Below are 26,839 nucleotides of genomic sequence, written 5' to 3' on the forward strand. Positions count from 1 at the left end.
TGAGATCATGTTGCCAGTGTGGAGTTCACTGTAGGTGCCCATGTGCCTCATGTGCACAAGATTTGATTCTTTTGAATACCAGCATTTGTCAGGGCTATGCATAGGCCCTGTGCAGCCTCATGTTCCAACAGGAAGGCATAAAGGGTGGAGTGGCCATGACCCTCTCTTAGTTCTCTTGCAATTTGAAACCTGTGTTCACTGAGGATTCTGAAAGTGGGGATGAAGGGCAGATTATAGGATCCAGACTGACAACATCTCAAAGAACCATTCTTTAGTAAATACTGATTCTTTCTTTTTTGAGGATAGCTGTGTAAATCCCATGATAGGTGACTGGCAAGCAGTACTCTCTCTGGATGGTAGGAAGAGTAGTATCAGCTGCGTTAGTCAAACAGAGATTGTAGTACCGCTCTCCTGAACTTGGCATCTGCCTTGGCCCTCTAGTCCAGGGCACAGCGTTTGATGAATGTCAGTGGGTTACTGTATATTGCTGCCTTGCAGCAGGAAGAAGGCACACAGATTGATTGGTTGATTCAGATGGAATTCTGACACCACCATGAGGTAGGAACACGCCTTTGATGAGGTTTCAGCACCACCTTGTCCTGTGAAATGTCCTAATAAGAGAGTGAGCCATAAGGACTGTCTTCAGAGTGAGACAAAGTAAAGAGCATCCTGAAAGCCTTGAGAGGATGATGCTGAGGTACTAGGTACGAACAGGTTCTTTTTGACCAGTGGGTAAGTATGTAACAGGCCCTCGATGAATTCTGATAGCTCTGGGTGAAAGATGGAACATGACTGCACAGGTAGATGGCAAACTGATATTGCTATTAGTTCAACCTTAGTGGAGCTGAATGAAAGGCCAGACTGTTTCAGCTGCTGCAAACAGTCTAGGCGCTTTGCGATTGAAGCATGCAGAGGGTCCAAGCCATGCTGGCCCTCCATATCAAGAACCTCCTCTATTTTGACAAATAAGTCCCTCTGGTGAATGTTTTCCTTGTCTGTATCAGGATCTCTGAGACTTGCCTATAGCACTCCCTGTCCATGATACTTAACCAGCCAACATCCAGGCTATCAGGTAAAGAGACTTTGAGTCTGGATGGACCATCTGACTGTGGTGCTGTGAAATGAGAATCAGGCAGTTTTGGAACTAAATCAAAGGGTGAATGGGCATCTTTAAGTCAGTCAGCCATTGGCCAGTAAGGAGAATGATGAGAATTACTGTGGATTTGTTTCTTTTGATTTTGGAAGTTACCTGGGGATCAGAGAAGTTGGTGGAAAGGCAAATGGAGGCCTGGATTCCATTGCAGAAGAAAGGCATCTGGCAACGATCACAGGTTCATGCCCCTCTGGAACAAAAATTCTGGCACTTGGCATTGTCTTTGATACTGACCAGGTTTATCATGGGACCCTTCTCCCCCAGTGGAATATTGGCTTTGATGGACCTCTCCAGGGATCACTCATGATTGGTCACAATTGTTTGCTCATTAAGTCTGCCAGGTCATTGATGACTTCTGAGAGGTGAAGAGCCAACAGGGTTCTCCCATGTTGGTGACACCATGTCCAGGGTTTGATAGCTTCCAGGAAGAGGGGTGATGAATGGGCATCGGCTTGGTTGTTTATGTAGGGCATCATGGAGATGTTGCCCATCACGAGCTACATTATGAAATTTTGGAGGACAGGTAGGAACATTATACTGATTAGTCTGACAGCTCTGAGTTCCAGGATGTTTATGTGAAGTCCTATGTCTCCTGGGGACTAGGTCACATTCATTTGTGGGTGGTCCAGGTGACATCACCCTGCAGGTGAAGTCCAGCAAGCAGTGTCAAACATGTACACTCTGACATATGGCCTAACACTTAAAGGCAAGTTTGTACCATGTAGTGGGGTTTGATTTTTATCTTAATGAGCAGTGATTGCAGTGACAGAAACCTGTCTTTGGCAGGTATTCTCTCACTCTGAAGTCGATCATAGTGCCTATCAGCTCCATCTGTAATGAGTAAGAGGTGATTTTTCATATTTCAGTCAATGACCTAGCTGGGTGAACAGAGAGGTAGCATATTCTAGGCTCACTGCCACTTCCTGCTTTCTTCCTTTACAGTCATCTATGTATGGGTAGACATGGATGCTCTGTCTCCTCAGGAATTCTGCTACCACCACTTGGCATTTTGTGAAGATTGTCAGTGCCATAGAGGGTCCAAATGGCAGTATCTTGTACTGCTAGTGATTTGGTCCAACTTTGAATCTCAGATACTTCCTGTGGGCCCAGAAGATAGTTTTATGGAAGTATGTGTCATGTAACTCAAGAGTCACAAGACAGTTTTGAGTCTGCAGAGATGCTATAAAGAGGCAAGCATTCCCATTCTGAATCTGATGCAGTGCATGTATTTGCTCACTCTCCTTGGGTCTAGGATAGCATAAAGTCCCTCCCCACACTTTAGCATAAGGAAATATCAGAAGTAAAAGCCTTCTCCCCTGTACTGCTTAAGTCCCTCTTCTATGATTCCTAGAAGGAGCAACAAACACTTCTTTTTGTAACAGTGAGATGGGTCCCTGAAGAGTACAAGGAGATGGTGTGGAAATGAATACGGTAGACATCATTGCCCATTGTTAACACCCATTTGTCTCATGCAGTAGTGGATCAAACATGGTGGAAAGAGGTTAGGTGGCTTGTGATAGATTTCTCTTAGACTGTGTATACTACCAAGGACCCTGGATTTGGGTGGGTATAAAAATGTTCAAAGCCTTTTGAGATCATCTGATATTTCTTTTTTCCACCTGTTTTGGATGTGAGACAAAGACTGGCTGGGGTTTGCCAGAGTTCCTTACCCAGCTGAAGTATGTCCTCGTTGATGGGGAGAACAATCCTAGCTGGATTTGTTGAGCTTAGAATACCAGAAAACTTGTCAGCACTTGTCGACATTTGTACTGGGAATCCTCCACTCTGTGCTGTTCCCAATTCTGTGGAAGATTTGGAGGCTTAATCCGTGGCGTGATGTTTTTACAACCTCCTTGTGGGATGGTCCTGTGTGGTGGTTGAAACTATATTTATGCACTGTGTGGCTTTTTCTCTTTGCATCACGCTTCTGTGTCAGGGCACATGTGCTAGCTCTGGTGTTGAGGTTGCCGGTGACATTGTAATTAAGAAGTGGGCAGTGTTATGTCCTGTATATGTAAACAAACTTGTTTGTCTTAGCAATTGGCTGAACAAGAAGGACTGAGTGGACATGTAGGCTCTAAAGTTTTACAATGTTTTGTTTTTGAGTGCACTTATGTAACAAAAAAACCCTACATTTTTAAGTTGCACTTTCATGATAAAAAGTTTGCACTACAGTACTTGTATGAGGTGAATTGAAAAATACTATTTCTTTTGCTTATCATTTTTACAGTGCAAATATTTGTAATAAAAAATAATATAATGCGAGCACTGTACACGTTATATTCTGTGTTGTAATTGTAATCGATATATTTGAGAATGGAGAAAAACAAAAGAAATTAAATAAATTTCAATTGGTATTCTATCGTTTAACAGTGTAATTAATCACTTAATTTTTTAAATCATGGTTTTGGGTATTTTTGAGTTAGTCATGTGAGTTAAATGTGATTAATCGACAGCCCTAATAAAAAGACTAGGAATTTTATTATATTTTATCATTTGTTAAAAACTTAATAAAATATACTGGCTAATATAAAATCATGTTAATTTTCAGATTTTTCCTCTATAACTAATAAAACTGAATGTTGCATATACTATTTAAAGAGATTACTCAATTATACCAAGCCATTAGCAACATAATAAATACATAATAAATACATAAATTGGGAGTACAAGTTTATGAGTTTGTAAAATCGTAAAGTTTAATCCAGGCTTTCCATTTTCCCAAACAAATCTGCTAATTATGGCCTGTATTTGCTTTCAATAGCTATCTGAAGATATAGGTGGAGATTACTAAATATGCAATTAAACTGTAGAGTCAATTCCATTTTCTGAAAAAGTCTGAACGTGACTCTACATTATTAGCGGCAATTTGTTCCACCCCGCTCCCTTCCCCCCAAAGCTCAGTGTTTCAGTACAGGAATCACACTATCCCTTATCTTACCCACAAGTGCCTTATTTACAATTATTCTGGGGATTACATATCCTTACTGACTTTCTGAGTGGTCCACTTGGACAATGTTATTTGCGTGAGAGAGAAAATAGTAACAAACATTCACTTTTTGTTCAATTAGTGTTGTAGCCAGGCAATTTTGAAAGTACTTCATACATTCTATCAAATCAGCCAGCTTCTCTGGTTCCATGAGTTTTTACAAAATCACCTATATTCTCATTGGATATAATACTAATGTAATCTCTTTGGATAAGGTATTTGTTCTAATGGCCATGGCAAAAAGGTCCAAAGGTATAACAAACAAAAGATGATACTGGAAGCATCCTTGCCTTATATCTATAGATATCTCACATGGTGAGAAACTATGCCCCAGTCTTGCAGTCAGACTCACAGGCAGATTCCTTGAGCCCATGTGGATCCAATTTGACGATCGAGATCAACATTAGTACGCAGAATAGAAGCTGTTGGATTTAGCTAAAATAAATGCATACTATTAATCAAAAATTATGCTTTTTGAGATTAGCAAAAAATTCCTCTCTACCCTGTCAAATGCATTCTCCATATTGAGCATGATGATGGCAGTGTAGTGTGAATCTTTCATATGTCACATTAGCTACAAGAGACCGCATTAGTTGGTATTCAGAATTCATTCTTTTATAAACCACTTCAAAAATTATGTCCTAATCCTGGTGCCAAAATCCTCCATTAAGCCCATAAGCACTCTTGCAATACTTTAAACACAACATTAATGAATTATATTGGATAGTACTTTGCACATCACTGTCTCTACCTTGTTTTGGTATTAATGACATTACTACTTTATTCAGATATATCAAGAAAAGTCGATTATTGTCAGCTTCCTTAAATATTCCCAAGACTCGGGTTGGCTAATCGTTGTAGATCTTGCAAAATTCTGAAAAGCATCACCCAGAATTTTCCCAGGGCTCAACAAATGTACAGCTGTCAACGTTTCCTCCTACCTTACAAGTTTTTCTAGAGATTCTGGCTCATCTTCAGCAATAAAAGCCATATCAAACCCCTCTAAAAATGTGAGTAAGCTAAAGTCACCATTTATTTCTGATTCATAAAGTTTTTTTAAAAATAAAGAATACAAAAACTCTCTAGTTAATACCTGACAAACTACATACAAATCTGCCATCTGATGTGATAATGATAGGTATTATTCATTGTGCTTGACGAACATTGACTTGTGCTGCGAACAATTTTCCCGCGCATTCTTCATATTCATAGTTTTTGTTTGAGCCTGAACAAAACACATTCAGCCTCCGGTTGAGATCATATTTTTCACAAGGCAGTTTAATCACCCGGAGCTAAATACTTTTTATAGGCATTTGACAAATGCTGCCCTTTTGCCTCAAGTTGTCAAGTATGATTTTTTTAATCAATTTTGTTTATCTTACCCCTCTGAGATGCAAACACAGCTCTAATATGTGAGTTTCATGCTGCAGCAAATGAAATTACAGAACCCACATTTTAGGCAATGACATTACTTAAATCCCATGTGGGAGTGGAGAGGAGGAGAGAGTGGCAGGGGTACTTAGGAAATACTTTGCTAAGACTTTTTAGCATGCAGCATTCTCCTCCCCTCCCTTTGCATGACCTGCCAGCTCCAATGGATGGCACATGTAGGGGAGAGGAAATGATCTCTTTATTTCATTTTTGTTTGGGGGGAAAGGAATGACTGAGCCCAAGAGGCCACAATTTCCATCCAAATTCTCCTCTTTACATGGTGAGGAGGAAAAGATTTGGGCCTTGACAGGCTGCCCCTGTCTATTCCATTTCTCCATTTCATATAAGGTACATCAGCCGAGAAAGGTCACCTTCTGGTTATCCTTATCACTGAAGATGGAAGGACTGAGCTGTGTAACATTTCCAACTCCAGTATTTAAATTCCAATTCAGCAAAGCATTTAAGCACACACTTTGCTGAATCGGGACCCTAGAACCTTGATTCCTCATATTCCCACATCTAGAAAAGTCTTCCTATTGTCTAGAGAGGTCCTGGGATCCAAAGAATATATCCTCTCATATAAACTCTCAAATGCTCCTATAGATCTGATTGTTTAGAATCTGAATGATTTGACTGTGCAACTTTAGGGGTTTTTAATTACTGGTAGTGTAACACCCTTACTTATGTGCTCACAGAAATAGATAGTAAACATAACATAGTGCTCTCTTGGCACAGTCAATATTCCAGGGATTCAGATATGTGGACACCAGTGTGAGCCTAGAGTAGAAACATGACTCTGCCCAGCAGGGGTGGCTCCAGGCCCCAGCAAGCCAAGTGCGTGCTTGGGGCGGCATGCTGCCGGGGGGCGGGGGCACTCTGCCGGTCGCCAGGAGGGCGGCAGGTGGCTCCGCTGGACCTCCCGCAGGTGTGCCTGCAGAGGGTCTGCTGGTCCCGCAGCTCCAGTGGACCTCCCGCACGCGTGCCTGTGGAGGGTCTGCTGGTCCCGCGGCTCCAGTGGACCTCCCGCAGGCGTGCCTGCGGAGGGTCTGCTGGTCCCGCAGCTCCGGTGGTCCTCCCGCACGTGTGCCTGCGGAGGGTCTGCTGGTCCCACAGCTCCGGTGGACCTCCCGCAGGCGTGCCTGCGGAGGGTCTGCTGGTCCCACAGCTTCGGTGGACCTCCCGTACGTGTGCCTGCAGAGGGTCTGCTGGTCCCGCGGCTCTGGTGGACCTCCCGCAGGCGTGCCTGCAGAGGGTCTGCAGGTCCCACAGCTCCGGTGGACCTCCCGCACGTGTGCCTGCAGAGGGTCTGCTGGTCCCGCGGCTCCGGTGGACCTCCTGCAGGCGTGCCTGCAGGAGGTCCACCAAAGCCACGGGACCAGCGGACCCTCCGCAGGCACACCTGCGGGAGGTCCACCGGAGCTGCCTGCTGCCCTCTCGGTGACTGGCAGAGCACCCCCCGCGGCATACCGCCCTGCTTGGGGCGGCAAAATGTCTAGAGCCGCCCCTGCTGCCCAGCTCCAGATAGAAGACTTCTTTTTCAAAGGCAAATGCATTCTATTGTGTCTTCCTGTTCCTACAGAGATTTGAAGCAAAGGCAATAAATCTAAAAGAACAACTTTTATTATCTCCTGGTTCATGCTGAGAGGGATGAAAGTCCTTAAATTCTTGGATGTATCTCTCAATATAATTAATAAAAGCATCTTGGGCCAGGACAGAAAAATTTAATCTCAAAACACCAAAGGTTTTTTCAAACTTGTGCATCTACTGATGGGAAGGTAACATTCATCCAGGGAACATTAAAATTGCTTATAACAGAATAAGGCCAAAGGTAAGCATCACAAGCCACACTAAGGAAAATTCCAGGCACCTAATTTTCACAGGTCCTTTTCCGAAAGCAAGACCTACCAGACTCCAAATAGAGACTAACAGTTCATTTATAGCATAAACTTAAGTATGTTACAGGCTGTTCAGGAAAAACAGGCAGGGCAGAGGAATTGCAGTGTATGTAAGAGAGCAGTATGACTGCTCAGAGCTCCATTATGAAACTGCAGAAAAACCTGAAAGTCTCTGGACTAAGCTTAGAAGTGTGAGCAACAAGGGTGATGTTGTGGTGGGAGTCTGTATAGACCACCAGACCAGGGGATGAGGTGGACGAGGCTTTCTTTAGGCATCTAACAGAAGTTACTAGATCACAGGCTCTGGTTCTCATGGGGGACTTCAATCATCCCAGTATTTGCTGGGAGAGCAATACAGCGATGCACAGACAATCCAGGAAGCTTTTGGAAAGTGTAGGAGAATTTCCTGGTGCAAGTGCTGGAGGAACCAGCTAGGGGCAGACCTCTTCTTGACCTGCTGTTCACAAACAGGGAAGAATTAGTAGGGGAAGCAATAGTGAATGGGAACCTGGGAGGCAATGACCATGAGATGGTCGAGTTCAGGATCCTGACATAAGGAAGAAAAGAGAGCAGCAGAATACTTCAGAAAAGCAGACTTTGACTCCCTCAGGGAACTGATGGGCAGGCTCCACTGGGAGAATAACATGAGGGGGAAAGAAGTCCAGGAGAGCTGGCTGTATTTTAAAGAATCCTTATTGAGGTTGCAGGAACAAACCATCCCAATGTGTAAAAAGAATAGTAAATATGGCAGGTGACCAGCTTGGCTTAACAGTGAAAGCCTTGCTGATTTTAAACACAAAAAAGAAGCTTACAAGAAGTGGAAAATTGGACAAATGACCAGGGAGGAGTATAAAAATATTGCTCAGGCATGCAGGAGTGAAATCAGGAAGGCCAAATCATACTTGGAGTTGCAGCTAGCAAGGGATGTTAAGAGTAACAAAAAGGGTTTCTACAGGTATGTTAGCAACAAGAAGAAGGTCAAGAAAACTGTGGGCCCCTTACTGAATGGGGAGGCAACCCAGTGACAGAGGATGTGGAAAAAGCTAATATACTCAATGCTTTTTTTGCCTCTGTCTTCACAAACAAGATCAGCTCCCAGACTACTGCACTGTGCAGCATAGTATGGGGAGGAGGTGACCAGCCGCCTGTGGAGAAAGAAGTGGTTCAGGACTATTTAGAAAAGCTAGATGAGCACAAGTCCATGGGGCTGGATGCACTGCATCCAAGGGTGCTAAAGGAGTTGGCGGATGTGACTGCAGGACCAATGGTCATTATCTTTGAAAACTCATGGTGATTGGGGGAGGTCCTGGATGACTAGAAAAAGGCTGATGTAGTGCTCATCTTTAAAAAAAAGGAAGAAGGAGGATCCGGGGAACTACAGGCCAGTCAGCCTCACCTCAGTCCCTGGAAAAATCATGGAGCAGGTCCTCAAGGAATCGATTTTGAAGAACTTAGAGGAGAGGAGGGGTTGGGGCTGGTCTGGAGCCGCGGCCATGCCATAGTAGGGGCTGGCAGCTAGGGCTGTAGCCAGCTGTGGAGCCGGGGTTGTGACTGGGGGTGGAATGGGGCTGGGATGGGCTCCCTCCCCGCCCCTTGTGGGGACTGACCCACAGTTTGGGAACCACCTTGCTACACACAGAGGGAGAAATTTCTGAATGCCAGATACCATTTCCTTCATTAAAAGATTTTTAGATCAATGATTTTTTTTGTCATTGACTTTAATAGGAATAGGAGAAAGCCCAAAGAGTAAGAAGCAGGAGTAGGTGAAATCCTAAACAGGGAAGATTCTATTTTCATGCAAATATTCCTTGCAATGAAAAATAAGACCATCAGCAGAATTTTGTCTAAACAAAATGTTTTGAAAAGATTTTAATTTTGAAAAGCAACAGAATAGTACTTAATTGTATCACGTTCGATATACCTTACCAATAAAACTATGTTACTGTCAGGGAAAATCTAAAATTCCTATTCAACTGATTTTCATAAGATTCATCTTCAAGGAATGTAATTTAAATCTGAATCAATGTGATGGCACATTTTAAACACTTATAAATTGACCATAGCATATCTATAATGATTTTGATGTTTTTCTGACTTGTCATATATAATAAATTTATTGAGGATGTCATATATTACTGAGGTGCCAAACTCTGCCCTCAGATCTGTACATGCATATTTCTGAAAAACAAAGTTAATACTGAGTTTGAGGGGCTTAAAACCTAAATTATAGATAGTACACTCTCCCTTTCTTTAGACCCCACAATCACTTCAAAAAACAATGAGTTTCCACAAAGAGGCGGAGTTTCCAATGCGAGTAAGGATTATTAGTATGCAATCAGCTGAAAAAACACAGATCTTCAGGCATTTCTAAAGCATAAATTACTGTCAGCCCTTAGCTAGACTAACTTGTGTGAAAGCCTGTGTACTGTAGATATGTAACCAATAAGGAAATGGTTGTCTGACTGAATGAGTTTTACACATTTTCTAGCTCCACAGCAGATACAAATGCTAAATCTGGTACTGAAGAGGCATCATGCATGATGCCTCTAAGATCCATAAACCAATGAATGGATTATACTCATCCATGCACGTAGTTTTTCATCTGCAATAGATTACACTATAATTATATTCTTTATTTTTCTTAACCACTTCAGACTACCATGTGTATGAGAACACAGTTGATTGTAATGTGCACATAATAAACTATGTTACAATTGGATAGATACTGTATAGCTAGGCTGTCTACATTTTGTGTTTCTCATAGTATTATGCCTGTCGGATCTAAATCAGGCTTCCTAATAATTTCTTTAAGCAGCTAGAATGAGGCACAAGGTCAATACAAAAACTTGCTCTTCATAGTTTGCAAATATCTGCCACTTTTTTTCCCCTTTAAAAGGGTAGAAAGGCATTTATCTCCATAGGCCTGAGCTTGCAAACATGTAAATACATGAGTAGTTTCATTAACAGAATAGGACTGTTAATGAAAGTAAAGTTACTCAAATGTTCAAGTGATTGCAGGACTGTGCTTTATATTATGAAATAATGACTTCGTAACATGTTAATAAATTATTCACTAGTATATATATTTCCATTTAGTAAATTATATTTATATTACTGTGCACGAGCCATAACATCAATGAAATAAAAAAGATTTATTCTCACTAACGTGCATGCTTAAATGTATGAAAAGTACTGTGAAATATTTTCAAAGAATTAATAGCAAATACAAATCTTTTAGCCTTAGTATGATAATTGAAATTTACATAAAACATCTATTACTTAAAATCAAGATCAAGGGCAGAATGGACTTTCTGTTGAATACCAAAGTAATATCAAGGATGGTGGAAAATAGATGGACGATGTGACATTATAAAGTGGTAACTTTAGTTCACTCAACAGTATCTACTATTTCAATTATTAGACATGACAATATACATGTATTGACTTACCCTCATCTTTGCACAGGCATCCTGTGTTGATTCTGTGCCTCTAAGCTCTTTTACCAGCATAGAACCTAAATACTAAAATAAGAATACATTCAATTTTCTATAGTTAAAATCCAGAGCAAAGATAAATCTACAAAAGACTGCTAAAAAGCTGAGGAAACCAGAATAGTAGTAGGTAGCCTAAATATTACATGATTTGGATTTTTTTACTATATAGTTTTGATATACTGTAATTTTAAATGGAGGTTGTTACTACATATTCTGTATGAAACAGGAACATTTACTAACAAATGAATTTAGAGAGAGAACTTTTAAGTGGTACCAGCATATAGTCCCTCAAATTAAACAGAAAGCACTACAGAGTGCCATCTTTAAAAATTGCATCTGATTGCAAAACGAAGCATTTACCGCTTCTTTTAAAGCAGCCATCTGCAAAAATCACATCACTGTATATAATTATAGGGTTGTAGAAGACAGTAAAGCTAAGCTATGTGAAGCTGATGTGAGCCAATAGATATGCACAGATAGTTAAAATATACTGTTTCTAGGCCTACAGTCAGATAGTCTCTTTAAAGACTTTAGTTCACACCTGTGTGCCACAGATATACTGTCCGGAAAAAGGCAAAAATGTCCACACATTTCAGGATAGTTAGCAGTGGAGCACAGTACAGTACTGAGGACCATTACCTGCTGCATTACAGCTAAGATAGAAAGGTAAGTAAGCCCGATGCAACTGCATAAATATAGGGTAGCCTAGTTTTATTCATTTAAGTATGGTAGGTTATAAAATAAATTGAAATTGAAGCATTTAAGCTAAACATCTGTGATTCTATCTAAGACATGGATCAAGTCCCAGCTAGGGCCTGATTCTGCTCCAGTGACGTGAATGGGGGTTTTGTTATTGACTTCAGTGGAAGCAAGATTGGGCCCTTAGGGAAAAACATTCATATTGAAACAACTTTTGATCTAAGAACATTTAAACTAAAGCATATAGTCTTAGGGTTTGCTTACACTGAAACTGGTACAGTTGTGTTGTACTGCTTCAGTGCAGATACTTGCTACAGCAATGGGAGCAGTTATCCCATCGCTGTATTTAATCCACCTTTCTGAGAGGCAGTAGTTAGGTTGACGGAGGAATTCTGCCATCGACCTAGCATTGGCTATACTGGGGGTTAGGCTGGTATAGCTATGTCTCTCAGGGGCATGGATTTCTCACACCCCAACGTAAATTTTCAATGTAGACTAGCCCTCAGCTAATTTCTTTCTGTGCTCCCTTTGCTGTTATAGGCCAGCTCAAGATCATAAACTTACATCAATATTGAAAAAATCCACACCCCTGAGCAACGCGGTTATCCTGAGCTAACCCCCTGTATAGACAGAGCTATGTCGATGGGGGGCTTCTCCAGTCGACATAGCTATCGCTTCTCGCACAGGTGGATTAACTGTGTTGGCAGGAGATGCTTTCCCATCTGTGTAGTAGTGTCTTTACTGAAGCGCTACAGCTGCACTGGTGCAGCTGTTCTGCTGCAGCATTTTAGTGTAGACAGACCCATTGTTTATCTACAGTCTGGGCAAAATTGGGCCTCCCTGTCTGTACAGGCCCAGGGAGAAGGCACACAGGAGCTGCCGCTCCTCCTTTGCTCCTGTGCGGGGGCACAGCACAACATGGCTCTTGTGCTGCTCTGACAGCAAGGCACAGGCACAGCCACTTGACATTTCCTCTAAAAATTTCACATGGGCAGACAGGAATGGAAAAAATGTCAATTTTGAGCCCGTGGCAAAAGGAGGGCAAGGGAAAGAAGGGAAAGCCAGTCCCAGCCCCCAAAGTGCTATTAGACATGCAGCAGCAGGCTCAGCTCTCCCCACTAGCAACTCTATGTGGCTAACAGCTACTGAGAAGACTCCTCACACCAGCTGAAGAGCAGAGGTGGCCAGATGCTGCCTGCAGGAGAGCCATATGGATGACAATCCAACTTCCTTCTACTGCCTGTGCTCATAGCAAAGGGGATGAAGAGCTCCCGCCCAAAAGAAGGCAGAGGACAAAGCACAGGTGGCCAAGGTGCGAAGGAGAAGGAATGCTGCATCCTCTTAGAGAGTGACAACAGCTTGGGCTCCCTGAAGCTTTTGTCACAGAGCCTCCTGGAGCTACAGCTGAGGCATTGCACCTTTGCTCCATCCCAAATGAGAGCCTATGCATAAAAGAATGTTGGTGCCCTATGTGTTTTACTATCCTATCTTCTGACTGATCCTGCAGCAACAAAGAACTCAGGATCCTTGATTTATGCACATTTTCATCTAGTGCCATGGAAATAATGGGCAATGGTTACATATGATCAACTTGATTGCTAGATCAAAGAGCAAGGAAGATGAGCTTTGAGAGGAAAGGTTTCATTAAACACAAATAGCTGTCAGTTAGTAAACTTTGTAAGGAAAAATATGAAAAAAAGCTGAAAAGTGAAATGGATTTCGGTTTTTTGTTCGATACATGTAGGATATGGGGCGATGAGCCCTCGAAATTTTACCTGTGTTTGTAACATCTTTGTAATAGATACATTCCTATTTGAACATTTGAACTTCTGTGCTGTGTGTATAAAAGCATGTGTTATAAGATTGGGGAACGTGGCATGGTCACAGAAAGTGTGCCATTTGCTTTCATTGTCACTTGGATAGCCCTTGAGCCTTTTTCTGATGGCATCATTTCTCAGTTGCTATGGATGCATGGGCTGTAATACATCAGAGAACCAAACCAACAAATATTTCTGATGTTTGCTTCTTATTTATTAACTATGGAATTGTTTCAGAGGAAATACCTTGGTTCATTAAAAATACAGAATGACCTCCTGTTACTGGAAAATATTATAAATTAAAATAACTCAACACTGTCAGCATTTAACATGATCAGAGACACATATATATGCAATCTATGAGAAACCAAAGCACTGATTTTACCAATACTTACAAATGCTTTATAATCACATGACTGGAAGATGAGTTTCTCTGGGTGATGTTGCCAGTACTGTACTGGAGTTGATGCTGTCGCTTCGTTAGGCGGTCGTAAAGTAATTGAAGGTTCTCCCCAGTCTCCTGTCTGAAAATCATATTTATTCTAAAAGTAACATAGGTTGCAGGCAAATCTGCGATAAAGTAAGCTCTCTATTGCAGTATCTAATTTACATTTATTGTATACTTACTATCCTATGTTATGTAAATAATATAATATATGAAAACAACTTGTATAATACTTTTCATGGTTTAGTTTATAATCCAAGAGTCACCTTCTGTACAGTTCAGTTTAATTTGTTTACTTTTTGAATAAAATAATTAAACACTTGAATTCTTTCAAAAACATGATTAAGTTTGAAAGATATGTACGAAAATGAGAGCTCTTGAAAAGTCATGATACAGAAAAATCCCTCTCATTCATAGAAAAAAATTCTACTTTGTGTTTTGCAGACTTTTCTACACAGCTAACAAATTTCCTATTACCCCAATTTATGTCATTAATTGATAATATAATATGTATATTTTTCCAAACAATCCAAATAATTCAGACCTTGATATGATTTGAATACTACTTATTGTCTACAAATATAAGGCTAAAAAGCTAAATATGCTGTTGTAATTAGGGACAATTTCACATATTAGAAAGCAAAAAATGATTCTGAAGAGTAAAATCTTGTGCCAGGACAGTGAGCCACCACCAGCTAATCAAGGACAATTTGTTGCCACCAACAGTCATCAACAATTCACTATATAATGAGGCAAATTCATAATATGATTATTTTTCAGGTTAAAAAATAATTATAAGCAGACATTTGAAAGCTCAGTTGCTTAATTTACTGTAAATGTTTTGTGTGTATCAGTGCTCTTTGCTGTGAATAATTCTTACTCTTTTATATCATTTTTAGTTTCTCCTTATTATCCCCAAATTTTAGTCTCCTAAGCTAGGAGCTATGTGGGTTTTTTTAACTCATTTTTTAAATCATTATAGTCTATATTATTCTTTCCTCTTTAATCTCTCTACCTATACATTTACTTTGATCACCTTTTATTGATGTCTGCCTGTATATTTAACACTATTTCCTTTTCACATTCATGCTTAACATTTGTATTAATGACTACCTTTCTGTATCTTTCTGTTCCCCTCTTCTGACATTTTTCTCGGGGCCAGATATATGTCTCCAACCCACTCCAGGATAATCAGTGAGATTGTAGTTTTCTCCTAAATTATTTCATCAGGGTCATTGTTTGCTCCCAGACGAAAAGGTTGTAGAGGTCCAGTCCAAAAGGCCATCACAAACCTGATGATTCAGACATGGATGTTCCCCATCATGTATAATTCTGGGGCTACAATCGACCTTCAGAAATTCTCTCGTTTTCTGCTACAGATCTCTGTCTCACCATTTTCCTCTCCTATGTGATTATTTTCTACTTTGATTTGTTCTACCATTTTCTCTACCACTACATCTACAAAGATATTTACCATCTTTGCAATACCTTTTTCAGTTTGGGTTGGAATTGGCAACAAATTGTTTGTAGTTCATTAACATTTAATTTAAGCTATTAATAGAAAAATGGAATTGGGTTAGGATTCCTTTTTTAAAAGGTTATGGAAACACTAAATAATTGATGTAAAACATATGGAAATATTCTAATCAAAGAGCGATTTAAAAGTCTAGCAAACTGCCACCTTATCAATTAAACCAGGACAGAGTAAACAAAACAAGGACGGTACATCCATTTTCATGTGTCACACAGCAGTGAAAGGACAGAAACTTGCACAACTTTGCAATGAAAAGCAAGAGGTATATCTGGAAACATCAATATTACCCTGCCAATGTGATAACTTAAAGCAAGTGTACACATAATAAAACAAGTAGAAGCCACTTAACGCCAAGATTATTGCTCCCATCCACAGATGGTAGAATACAGTAATTCACAATCTGCCTATTTAATGGTGCTTAGGTACTCCAAAAATAGGGACCTTATAAGTATTTAGTCAGATATATGGAATGTCCCTCTGCAGAAGTTAGTGGTATAGACTGAATAGCTGCAACATTCACATTTTGGAAGGAAAGCAGTGTTGCTACTGTTCCAGTTATGGCATACTGCAAAGTGTTCAGAGAACATTCACCATCTTTTACAGAAATGCTGATTCAATATGATTAAAAAGAAAGGGCAGGGATTTGGAGCCTGATTTTCTTCTCTCTGAATTCAATGGGGGATTTACTACCAGCTACAAGGAGAGCAGGATTGAATCCTTCAGGAGAGTTTATGTCGTCCCTAATAGTCAATTGTTCAAGGGCCCCTAGATGTTAGAACACTTGAAATCCTCTTGTCTTAAGACTCCCCCCGCCCCAATAGTGGCTTTTAATGAACTAAAGATCCACTGGACAATTTATAGGAGGACACTGTTCAGCAGGGGGGCATGCCTCATGCATTTAGCAAGAGGACATTGCCATGGACCAGGCCTGATAAAAGGATGGATGGAGTAAAGAAGCCATAAAGGTAAAGTCTTTGATCCTTGCTCCTTGAACCCTGGCTATTCAAAGGATCTTAATAAGGTAGGAACAAGAGTCCTATAATAGAGATGACACTGGGTCATGTCTCTAGACCCCCATGCTGCACTGACCCTAAGAGGATTTACTCCCATACACAGAGGACAGATAGCAGTATGAGATTAAATGAGGAGTAAAATGAGTAAATGAATTTACACTCTGGACTGTTTTTGCACAAAAGATATTAAAAGAAGTATTAAAATAAACCTTTAAAAGCTGTTCAGGAACCAATATTTCAGTCTGTAAATGGAGAGCAGTGGCAGGAGAAACAGTGAATATTGCTAACAGACAGGTCTAATGTATAAAGGAGCTAAGAAGCTACAATCTTGAGGAAATGAGAAATAATCTTCAGCTGAAACAATAAAGATCAAGTATGACACACTTGCAGAGGGACTGTGCAGATACCATTCCTCTGTATTAATCACTCTATTAATAAGTACAACCATCAAAATAAAGACCCTATTCCCTTTCAAATTTAGATAAAATATAATTGATTAGAATGGTGGATCTAAATACATAACACAGCTGAGAGAGCTACAGAAACCCGCTGTTACTGACAGAGTTGAAGACCTTTTGTGTATTCCAATCAGCATCTTCTTGTAGAGTTAGCAACTACTAAGAAATGTGGCCCAAAATTAAACATTGTAAGTGTGGATTATTTTTGACTGATGAAAACAGAAGGCATGTTACCCACAGAGCCCTGTAATGCTCTTTTGCAACTATATCATGCATTCTTTAATATTCAGATGAAGCTATGTTTTCATCTCATTTCTTTTTGATTGCCTACTACCAAGCTCCTTATAATTTTAGACAACGCTATTACCAATTCCCACTATTGCTCCTAAGTCAATAATAACAGTTACTATTTGAAAATACTTAGACTGGAAGAAATATGCGTGCCCGTATAAACAGAGCAGCCGCCTTTCTCTAAACTTACTCCATCGTTTCCCTACTGCTTTTCACCTTCACTTGTCCCATCGTGTCTAAAGTTAGATTGTAAACTCTTCAGGACAGGGACCATGCCTTTCTATTTATTCGGTTGGGTAACAGGGCAGACTCCAAGACCCTATGTAGTAATAAAGGGCTTTTCTGTTGAGTCACTAAACTTCTGAACTGAAATTTAGCACAATTATAGCTGAGTCATGTTGGCAGGGGAGTATAGTTAATTCCATCCAGGATATAAAGGAGTGTAAGCAGGTCTTTGGGCAAGAGGAGATCCTAAAGGGAAACTGTATGGCTTGAGGAGGAAGCTTAGGCTTAAATGTTTGAGTTACGAATAATGCAAAACCTGAGGGGTGAGTTTGGATACTAACTCATGGTCCATATGTTGGGATTCAGGCCCATTCACAAGTACCTAATGCATTCTCAGCCTCTATAAAAATAATACAATGATCTCCATTTGTAAGCTAAAACACTAGACCTACCATATTTAATTTAGTTTTTACTAGCACATAATGTTCCTATAAATCTTTTGATTTCAGTACTTTTATTTGTAAGACCCATAGATAACCAAACTAAATATTTCATATTACAACACACCATATATGTGGAGGTGATATAGCTGTGATGAATTGGAGACGTGATAAATGTATTCATTGCATGTTTTTAGTTTGTCACATACCAGAGCAATTTATCACAAGCTTGTGGTAGCATCCCATGCCCACTAGTCTGTCTCCTTGGGCCTTATTTTAACATTCCATACCCTCCCCCCAACAGCTTCCAACAGCCACTTTGTTGTTTGTCTGTTTTCCCTAAACTACCCCGAGAGAGAAATATTTCCTTCTCGTCCTCCCTACAAATATGGATTTTCTCTCACTAAATTACCCCAAGCCAAGGTTCAGTGGGGCAAGATTCAATCCTTCATCAGTGATGGATTTTCTAGCCATAAATGTCAAAGCTTTCAAGTCAGGTATCTCATGTTCCTACAGTACTTTATACCCACTGGGAATGGGGAGACTTCCAGCTTCTCAGTGGAACACACCATTCTTGATTCTAGCCCTAGAAAGGATTGATTTATTGGATATTAATTAAGTGACACTGAAAAAGTAGATTAAAACTATTAGGACATTTTTAGAATTGCTGCACATAAGCTAGTTTTAATTTTTCCCTTCTGCAGTTTGACTCAAGTTAACTAAGGAATCTGACTGCAGAGACAGAGATGTCAGAAGTAATCCCCAAACAATTTTTTATAAACTCTCTAAGCCATTCATAATCTCTTTCTAAAACATGGAAGGTACAAAACTTGACACAGAATAGCTTGAGTAGGCCTGTTTTAGAGGGGGTTGAATTTTGTTTTTTAACTGGGACTATTTGTTATAACTGTCCATTGGTAAAGCCAGGTGCCTTAGTTCCAGCACTGTGTATTAGTTACCAGAATTATAAACAGGAGCACGCACAATACAGTGTGTTTAGCTGAAATCTTAAATTTTTTGTCCCTGGAGGAATTTTAAGTGTTCTGTGGGACCAGCCAAAATCTAGTTCAGTTTTTTTAATATCCACTGTCAGAAGATAGATTTCCTATGGCCACTTCAGAACCTTTCAAATCTTTGTTTTTTGAAACAAAGGTAAATTTTTAAATGATTCAAAAAGTTTCCTGGTATCCCTGAAGAAACTCTGAAACTTTCTAAGGAATGGTAGCTGAGATATCCTCCTATCACAAAGAACAGGAGTACTTATGGCACCTTAGAGATTAACAAATTTATTTCAGCATAAGCTTTTGTGGGCTACAGCTCACTTCTTCGGATGCATAGAATGGAACACAAAGACAGGAGATATTTATACATACAGAGAACATGAAAAGGTGAAAGTATGCATACCAACTGGAAGAGTCCAATCAAATGCATACTTTCACCTTTTCATGTTCTCTGTATGTATAAATATCTCCTGTCTGTGTGTTCCATTCTATGCATCTGAAGAAGTGGGCTGTAGCCCACAAAAGCTTATGCTGAAATAAATTTGTTAGTCTCTAAGGTGCCACAAGCACTTCTGTTCTTTTTGCGGATACAGACTAACACAGCTGCTACTCTGAATCCTATCACAAAGGTAATTCAAGATGGCAGTCATGTCATGTGTATGGGACCTTCATGAGCCTTTTAAAAGTATCATATATATGGGGAAAACGTAAACTATTGACAGAGAGAGTTTTGTATAGCATGTTACAGATAACATTTTCCTATCACTTGAATAGCACAGTTTTGCACATAAATTACACAAATTTGGGGCATTATCAAGGTCACATATAATTCACAAGAAATGGCTTACTGCCACAGCAAAGATGGCATCATCTCAAAGTTCATCAGTTAGGTATGAGGAATGTAAATCCTACTTATTAACAGAAAGGCTGATGCACAAAACAGGGTGCACAAACTAAGCAATTTACACATTCTTGCTTTTAAAAAGACAAGCAAACAAAAAGTGCTGGAACAGACATCAAATCTCCCATTAGGTAAATTTTAACTTAACTCTAGAACTAAAAATTCCTTCATCCCCCGTCACACAATCAACATAAAACTAATCACACACCATGATAAATGAATGTACACATACATAATCCCACGCGTCAGCAGACAGTACAAATTATTTTGCAATTTCAACATGACACCCATATATAAGTACTAACGACACCATGGCAACACATTACACTTCCATACAGTGACAATGTAGCCATTTATTACAGTATCTTACATTATGAACCTGATGCATCGATGAGAAAGGAAATCCTGCATTCTGGTTGGTCCATATCTCACAGACAGAGGACTGCTAATATAAACAGAAAACTACATCTCATCTTGTAAAATATTAATGCACCACAACCATCAAAAAGCAGGAATAATAAGTATGAAAAGAAAATGATTGCAACAGTTTAAAAATGGCAGCACTTAGAGTCAGTTTTCATTTATTTGCTGACAAAACATTTTTCGGGCTTACTTAAAAAATATAGTTTATTTAAGACTTCAGAAGAGATTTCACACTGTGCATACAATAAAAATAATTTAATCAGAAATGCTGGTGAAACCCAGCTCTGAAAATAGAAAATACATAAACAAATAAAGAAAGAAAGAAAGAAATGGGAAAAGTATAGAGAGGAGGCAAAATGGGTTGCTTTCAGTTTGTTTTTTTACCAGTCCAAAGGCCAATTGTGTTTTGGTTTTTGAGTCACATTGGGGTGGGAGGGTTCAAAGAGATTTTTTTGGGTGAGGGTGAAATCAGGAAAAAATAGTAATAGTGAAATAACTTTAAAATTCCATGTGCACTGTAGCTATTAATAGAGGAAAGTGCAAGACAGTAAAGTGAAGTGATCACCCATCATCTCCCTTCAATAGTAATTCCCTTTCATTCAAACATATAGGGCCAAATACTGCCCTCTACTGCATCCCTCTGAAGTTAATCAAATGGGCAGCATTGGTCTCATACTGTCCATCCAGTAAAGTAAGGATCATATTGCAGTAACTGTAGCAAAAGCAACAGAACAATATAGGCATAGCATCTGTCGGCCCCTTTTGCATATTTCCTTAGTGGGATGCCATCAAGAAAGCCACTGTGACACTACAAGAAAAGCTAAGATAACATTTCATAGTAGCCAAGCAACTAAAATAAGCGCCAGACATGGGAACTGCCCACAGTGTTCCTGAGCAGGCAGCAACAAAAGGCACTAAACACATGAGAAATGCAACCGCAGCCTCTAGAATAGCTAGCAATTAATACATCAATAGTTTAATCACAATACACACAGCATAGCTGTCAGCTAAAGACAACACCAAGAATTTAATATCAGTGTCCAAAAAAAGTTAGCATTCAAATAGACACAACTGTGCGCAAGAAAGTGACTCTTGCCCTTACCTTTCGCTGTCTGAAACCTGGATGTCTTTCAGGGTGACAGCTAGGTCACCGACTGGCGAAAGCAGATGGGCTTTCTCTGGGCTAACCTGCAAGTCCTCCCAGACTGGCTGGTAGCAAACTAGTATCTTTCACTTGTCTTTATGTCCCTCAAGTTTCCACAGATATTTGTTTAAAACGTAATCTCTCCCCATCAGAATTTTTTAAACTCTTACATATCTGTTCACTTTTTCCCTCCCCATTTTGTTTCCCAAAAGTCACATCTCCTGGCCCCGTATCCCACTGGTAACTTTAATAATTTGAGTTCCAGGATCCACAGGACACTACCCTTTGATGTCATGAAATATCTAATGAAAACATAGCCTTGACTTTTCCAATTTCCTTCTTGTCCATCCTGATTCTGCCGTCCACCTCAAAACATATCCCCACACCTAAGAACATTGCTTCTGGCCCTTCTGTCCTCCTCAGACTCACCCTGATAATAACTATCTTGAAATTAGGGTGACCAGACAGCAAATCTGAAAAATCAGGATGAGGGTGGGGGGGGGGGGTAATAGGAGCCTATATAAGAAAAAGACCCAAAAATCGGGATTGTCCCTATAAAATCGGGATATCTGATCACCCTACTTGAAATACATTTCCTTAGCATGGTCAAGTGTTAATGCAACCCCAAATACTCTTCTTGCTCACATATTCATAAGCTGTTTCACTGAGTATTCTTTCTGGTCACTTGAGTCATCTTTTTATCTACCCCATTTTCTCAGATCTTCTCATGCCTAGTCTTCCACCAGAAAGGCACTCCAGAATGAGTTTGTGACTGCCTGCAGTGACACTTCGGTGAAGGAAGGAAACTATGCTGTTGCAAAACTAACTCTATTTACAGTGCATTACTAGTCTACAAAAGTACTTTTTACAGTTATTAATTTTCCTAAAGAATTACCTCAGCCCAGCTTTATGCTATGTAATGGAGTACAATCTTCTGTAGAACATATCTCATTTAGCAAGGTGTGAATCAAACTGTTAATTGAGTTCTGATTTGGACAAAATCTGGACAAAATGTCCATAGTGACTAACAGCTGGATCCTGCACAAACTTACTACCAGGGTATGACACTGATTCCTGTGTATGGTCCCAGTGAGCAGGCTACTCACAGTAATCAGCCATACAACCAGTAGTAAATATTTGCAGGATCAGGACTTAAGAGAATTTTTTTTAAAAAAAAGTTCTGAAAAGAGGCACTGAAGTGATTTAAAGAGCATTCTATATGACTATGGTAACATCCAGTGGGATGTAGCACTTCTCATAACCCAGTTCTGTGCCTACTAATGTTTCAGTGGATAGAAAATTTAGGCACAGCATAAATATTAATGTTTTAAAGGACAATGAGTTTTATGCAGAAACCAAGATTTTCCTGACTCTGAAGAAAACAGTATTTAGCATTTAGTGTATGTATCTTCTATGGCTTCAAAGTGCTGAACAAACATCAATCAATGAAGTATTGAATTCCCTGAGACGCCACTAAGTAAGTTTGCTTATTTCTGTTTTGAATATGGAGAAATTGTCAAAAGAAGAGAGATTGAGAGTGACTGTCCAAAGTTACAAACTAGTTAGTAGGAGAGTTGGGGTTAGAATTCAGGAGCTACCAGTTCCCAGTCCCCTAGAACATGCTACCTCAAAACAAGAAAAGAACAAAATGTATAGCCACCCTCCTAAATGAACAATAGACAGTGTACACAAACAAAAAAATTGGGGACACAGAGAAAAGGTTAACAACTAGCAACATTTTGCAAAGGGATACTGTGAAGGACAGAAAAAATGTCATCAGCTATTCCTAATAAATATTACCAAATGCACAAAGAAATAAATGCAAAATATTAACATTCAAACAAAACAACAAAACATGCATATTCATATGAAATCACATTTCCCCAAAATATATACAGCTAGATTATATATACAGGAAGTTCCCCAGATCATTGTCCCATTAAAACTTGGGACCCTTCAGAAGAATTGTGTTAAGGAACGTCCATTGCTTCTGTCAACATTGCCTTACTTTCATAAAATATATTCACACAAAGAAAAAAGTATTACTAGCTATTTCTTTCCTGTGAACTTCCTCTACTATTTCAGACAGTGAGGCTTAATCCTCTCAGACATCCATTGTTCAGGTAGTGGCCAATCATACCACAAAATGTTTGAGCACTTCACTCTTTCCCAGTTTTCTTTTAATCTAATCTACTCTCCTTTTTCCTACAGTCCAGTATTTCCATAGGTTAAAAAAAAATGGTACCCTGCTCTCTAAAATACATCTAAAGCTTGTCTGGGAATGTTCCCATAAATCCTGAGACACATCTGCACTGGTGTAACCAAAATACTGGTGCAGAGTGTAAGCGTTCTAATAAAATATTACTTTTATCTGTCACTTAGGCTGTGCTTTTCATTTGTAGATTTGCAAGCACTTCACCAGCCTCATTATCTCAATTTTACAGATGGCGAAACTGAGGCACAGTCCAAGTAAGTGACTTGTCCATCATCCCACACAGGAGTCTATGGCAGAGTCAGGATTAGGATCCAGGTCTCCACATTCCAGGTGCCCTATCCACCAGAACTGCAGTACCCACCCAGTTATGAACCATTCTAACTCAAGCTAACAGGGGAGAACAGGTGGAGAGGCTGAGAAGAGAAAAGGTTGTACATTTCTCTCCCTTCTTCCTACTTCCCTCATAAATGCCATATATGGAGTTCAAGGCAAACAGCCCTTTGACCTCAGCAAGTAGAGGCTGCATCTAAGAAAATACTGAGAGTGAGCTTGTAATATTTTGAGAATTTGGGAAGGATTAACAGGCAACCACCTTATACAATTTCTGCTGTAACTCCATCCCCCACCCTCAAATAAAATGGTAAATGTTGGAATTAAAAAATGCTTTAACCTTGGCTATTAGACAAAGTGGCTGAGGTAATATCTTTTCTGGGACCAACTTCAGGTGATCTGAAGAAACTCAAAAGCTTGTCTCTCTCTCATCAAGAGAAGTTGGTCCAATAAAAGATATTACCTCACCCACCTTGTCTCTCTAATATCCTGAGACCAACATGGCTACCACAACATTGCATTAACCTTGGCTAGTCATGAGAGACTGAAGGTCCTGTAGACTTGTTCAAAGCAGGATCTAATCCTTGCAACGTAATTACAGACACTACACATCTTGCTGAGCCATGGGAAAAATGAATAATGCTCAGTGCTTGTGATCTACGGGGCATATTCATGCAGTGCAGGGATGGATGGGAAGAAGCTTGCAGCCCCTTTATTCAGCATCCGTGTGTGTGTGGGCTGGGGGTCTCTGTGACCGAAATGACCAGTGATTGGCAACCTTTGGCACGCGACTTGCCAGGGTAAGCACTCTGGCGGGCCGGGCCAGGCCAGTTTGTTTACCTGCTGTGTCCACAGGTTCAGCCAATTGCGGCTCCCATTGGCCGCCGTTCGCCGCTCCAGGCCAATGGGGCTGTGGGAAGCAGCGGCCAGCACATCCTTCAGCCCGCACTGCTTCCCGCAGCCCCCATTGACCTGGAGTGGTGACCCACAGCCAGTGGAAGCCGCAATCGGCCAAACCTGTGGACGCGGCAGGTAAATAAACCGGCCCGGCCCGCTAGGGTGCTTACCCTGGCAAGCCACGCGCCAAAGGTTGCCGATCCCTAGAACAGATGCTCACAGTGCAGTGCAGTGGCTAAGAGAACAAATAGGATTCTTGGATGCATAAGCAAGGGAATACTGAGTAGGTGTAAGGATACTACCCCTGGGCACAGTATTTGTGAGACTATTCCAGGGATGCTGATTCCAGTTCTGGTGTCTACATTTTAAAAAAAGAAGATTGTTGGCAACATTGTTTTAGAAAAGAGCTAGAAGAAAGATTTGAGCTCTGGAAAACCCACCAGCAAGAGGCTATAGAAGCTCAAGCTATTTAGTTTATCCAACAAAAGGTTAACAGGGGACTTGAACACAGTACTACATGGGGAAGAGATTCCCGAAAGCAGAGAGCTCTTTAGTTTAACAGACAATGTCAGAACAAAAGCCAGTGGCTGGAAGCTGAAGATAAAATAAATTCAGACTAGAAATAATAAGATGCAATTTTTTAACAGTGAGGGTAATTAACCATTGGAACCATTTACCTAGGGATGTGGTGAATTCTCTGTCACTTGATAACTTTAAATCGAGACTGGATATCTTTCTAAAAATATGTTCTAGATCAGCTAGTGATTATGTGCTTGATGCAGGAATCATGGGATAAAAGATGTCCAGTCTGCTATGCAGAAAGCCAGACTAATGCGATCATAATGATCTCTTAACATGGTCCTAATATCTACACTAGGGAAACTGGATCTTGCAGCGAGTTGCCTCTGCATAGTCATGCTTGTGTGATGCAACCCCATGGCGGAACAAAGCTTGAGAGCTATCCAGAAAGCAGTCCCCCAGAGGCGACTGGGGCCGTGTGAGTGCTCCCTTGCTGCATGAAATGTTTGGAGCCTGTAGTAAAACGGTCCTCAAGGGGGTAACCGTTATGCAGAGTATTGTGGGTTATAGCCATGTTTCACCCCTCCTTTCCTTCCTGTTTAGTTAGTGGCTGTTTCCTCCACTCTCTTATGTGGCTGAATAAACCAGCACATTCCTAGCTTGCATTACTGTAAGTAGAGTGGGTTTCCTGTGCACTGAGCAGTCTCTTTACAGCGCCATTGTTATAAAAGAGCTGTCCAGATCCAGCTATCTCAATTCCTTCAGCTGAGTCCAAGAGAAGTCACATGAAAGAACTCTGAGGAAGAGGGGCAGGTGAGCAGTTGGCATGAACATGCAGCAGCAATGTTCTATTGTTTCCACTGCTCCTCTCCCAGGCCCTAAACAAACAATGCGTATGCATGTCCGTCACGAAGCATAAAATACATCCTTCTCACCCATGTCTATAGAACCCAGAATAAAAATGATATGTACATTGACACAAACTAGCTAACTAATTATAATTCAACTTTGCACTAAAAATTAAGGGAATTTTGGATTCAACCCACAGAAAATCATTCTGAGAATGGAGAGCAGGTCCTTAGAGCTGCAGGTGGCCACAGAAAGGAATGAAATGGATGCCTGGGCTTGCATGGTACTTTTATAATTTCATGAAAATAAATGTTCAGAGCAGAGAGAGGACTCATGAAGTGGATGCACAGCTTTCCAGAGGGACACCAAGCTCTCAGGACAGGGTGGGCGTCGGGGAATGCACCTCACAAGTAGGAATACCCAAAGGTTACTTTCACAGATTTGTTTTCATCCCATTAAACAGGAGCTGGTTTCTTCCAGGGGAGATTGCTTAAGGTTCCTCCTGTCAGCTTTTGTACACTATTATTGCCTTATGTGATCTGAGAAAACACACGAGTTTCCTCAGAGCAAGATGCATTGTTACAGTTCAGAGTACTAGTGCACTGATATACAGTGTACAGCAATTTTTTTGCTGACTGATCACTTCCCAAATGCTCCCCAGCCTGTTATCTTTGCA

The 26,839-nt window shown here is 40.4% G+C and overlaps 1 protein-coding gene across 11 annotated transcripts in view; it reads right to left on the reverse strand.

Moving 5' to 3' along the window:
* The window catches only part of ANKS1B (ankyrin repeat and sterile alpha motif domain containing 1B), a 746,271-nt gene that overhangs the window by 32,145 nt on the left and 687,287 nt on the right, over positions 1–26,839 (reverse strand). For 6 of the 11 annotated variants that reach the window (XM_050934354.1, XM_050934328.1, XM_050934337.1 and 3 more), the window contains 3 exons: positions 20,157–20,231; positions 13,874–14,002; positions 10,918–10,989 (listed from right to left, as the gene is read on the reverse strand). In XM_050934354.1, the coding sequence (XP_050790311.1) occupies positions 10,918–10,989; positions 13,874–14,002; positions 20,157–20,231 (276 nt within the window). The remainder of the gene's footprint in view (positions 1–10,917; positions 10,990–13,873; positions 14,003–20,156; positions 20,232–26,839) is intronic. The other 5 variants (XM_050934390.1, XM_050934346.1, XM_050934381.1 and 2 more) reach the window with 2 other exon arrangements.

Source organism: Gopherus flavomarginatus, chromosome 1, assembly GCF_025201925.1.
Source record: "Gopherus flavomarginatus isolate rGopFla2 chromosome 1, rGopFla2.mat.asm, whole genome shotgun sequence".
Lineage (NCBI taxonomy): Eukaryota > Metazoa > Chordata > Testudines > Testudinidae > Gopherus > Gopherus flavomarginatus.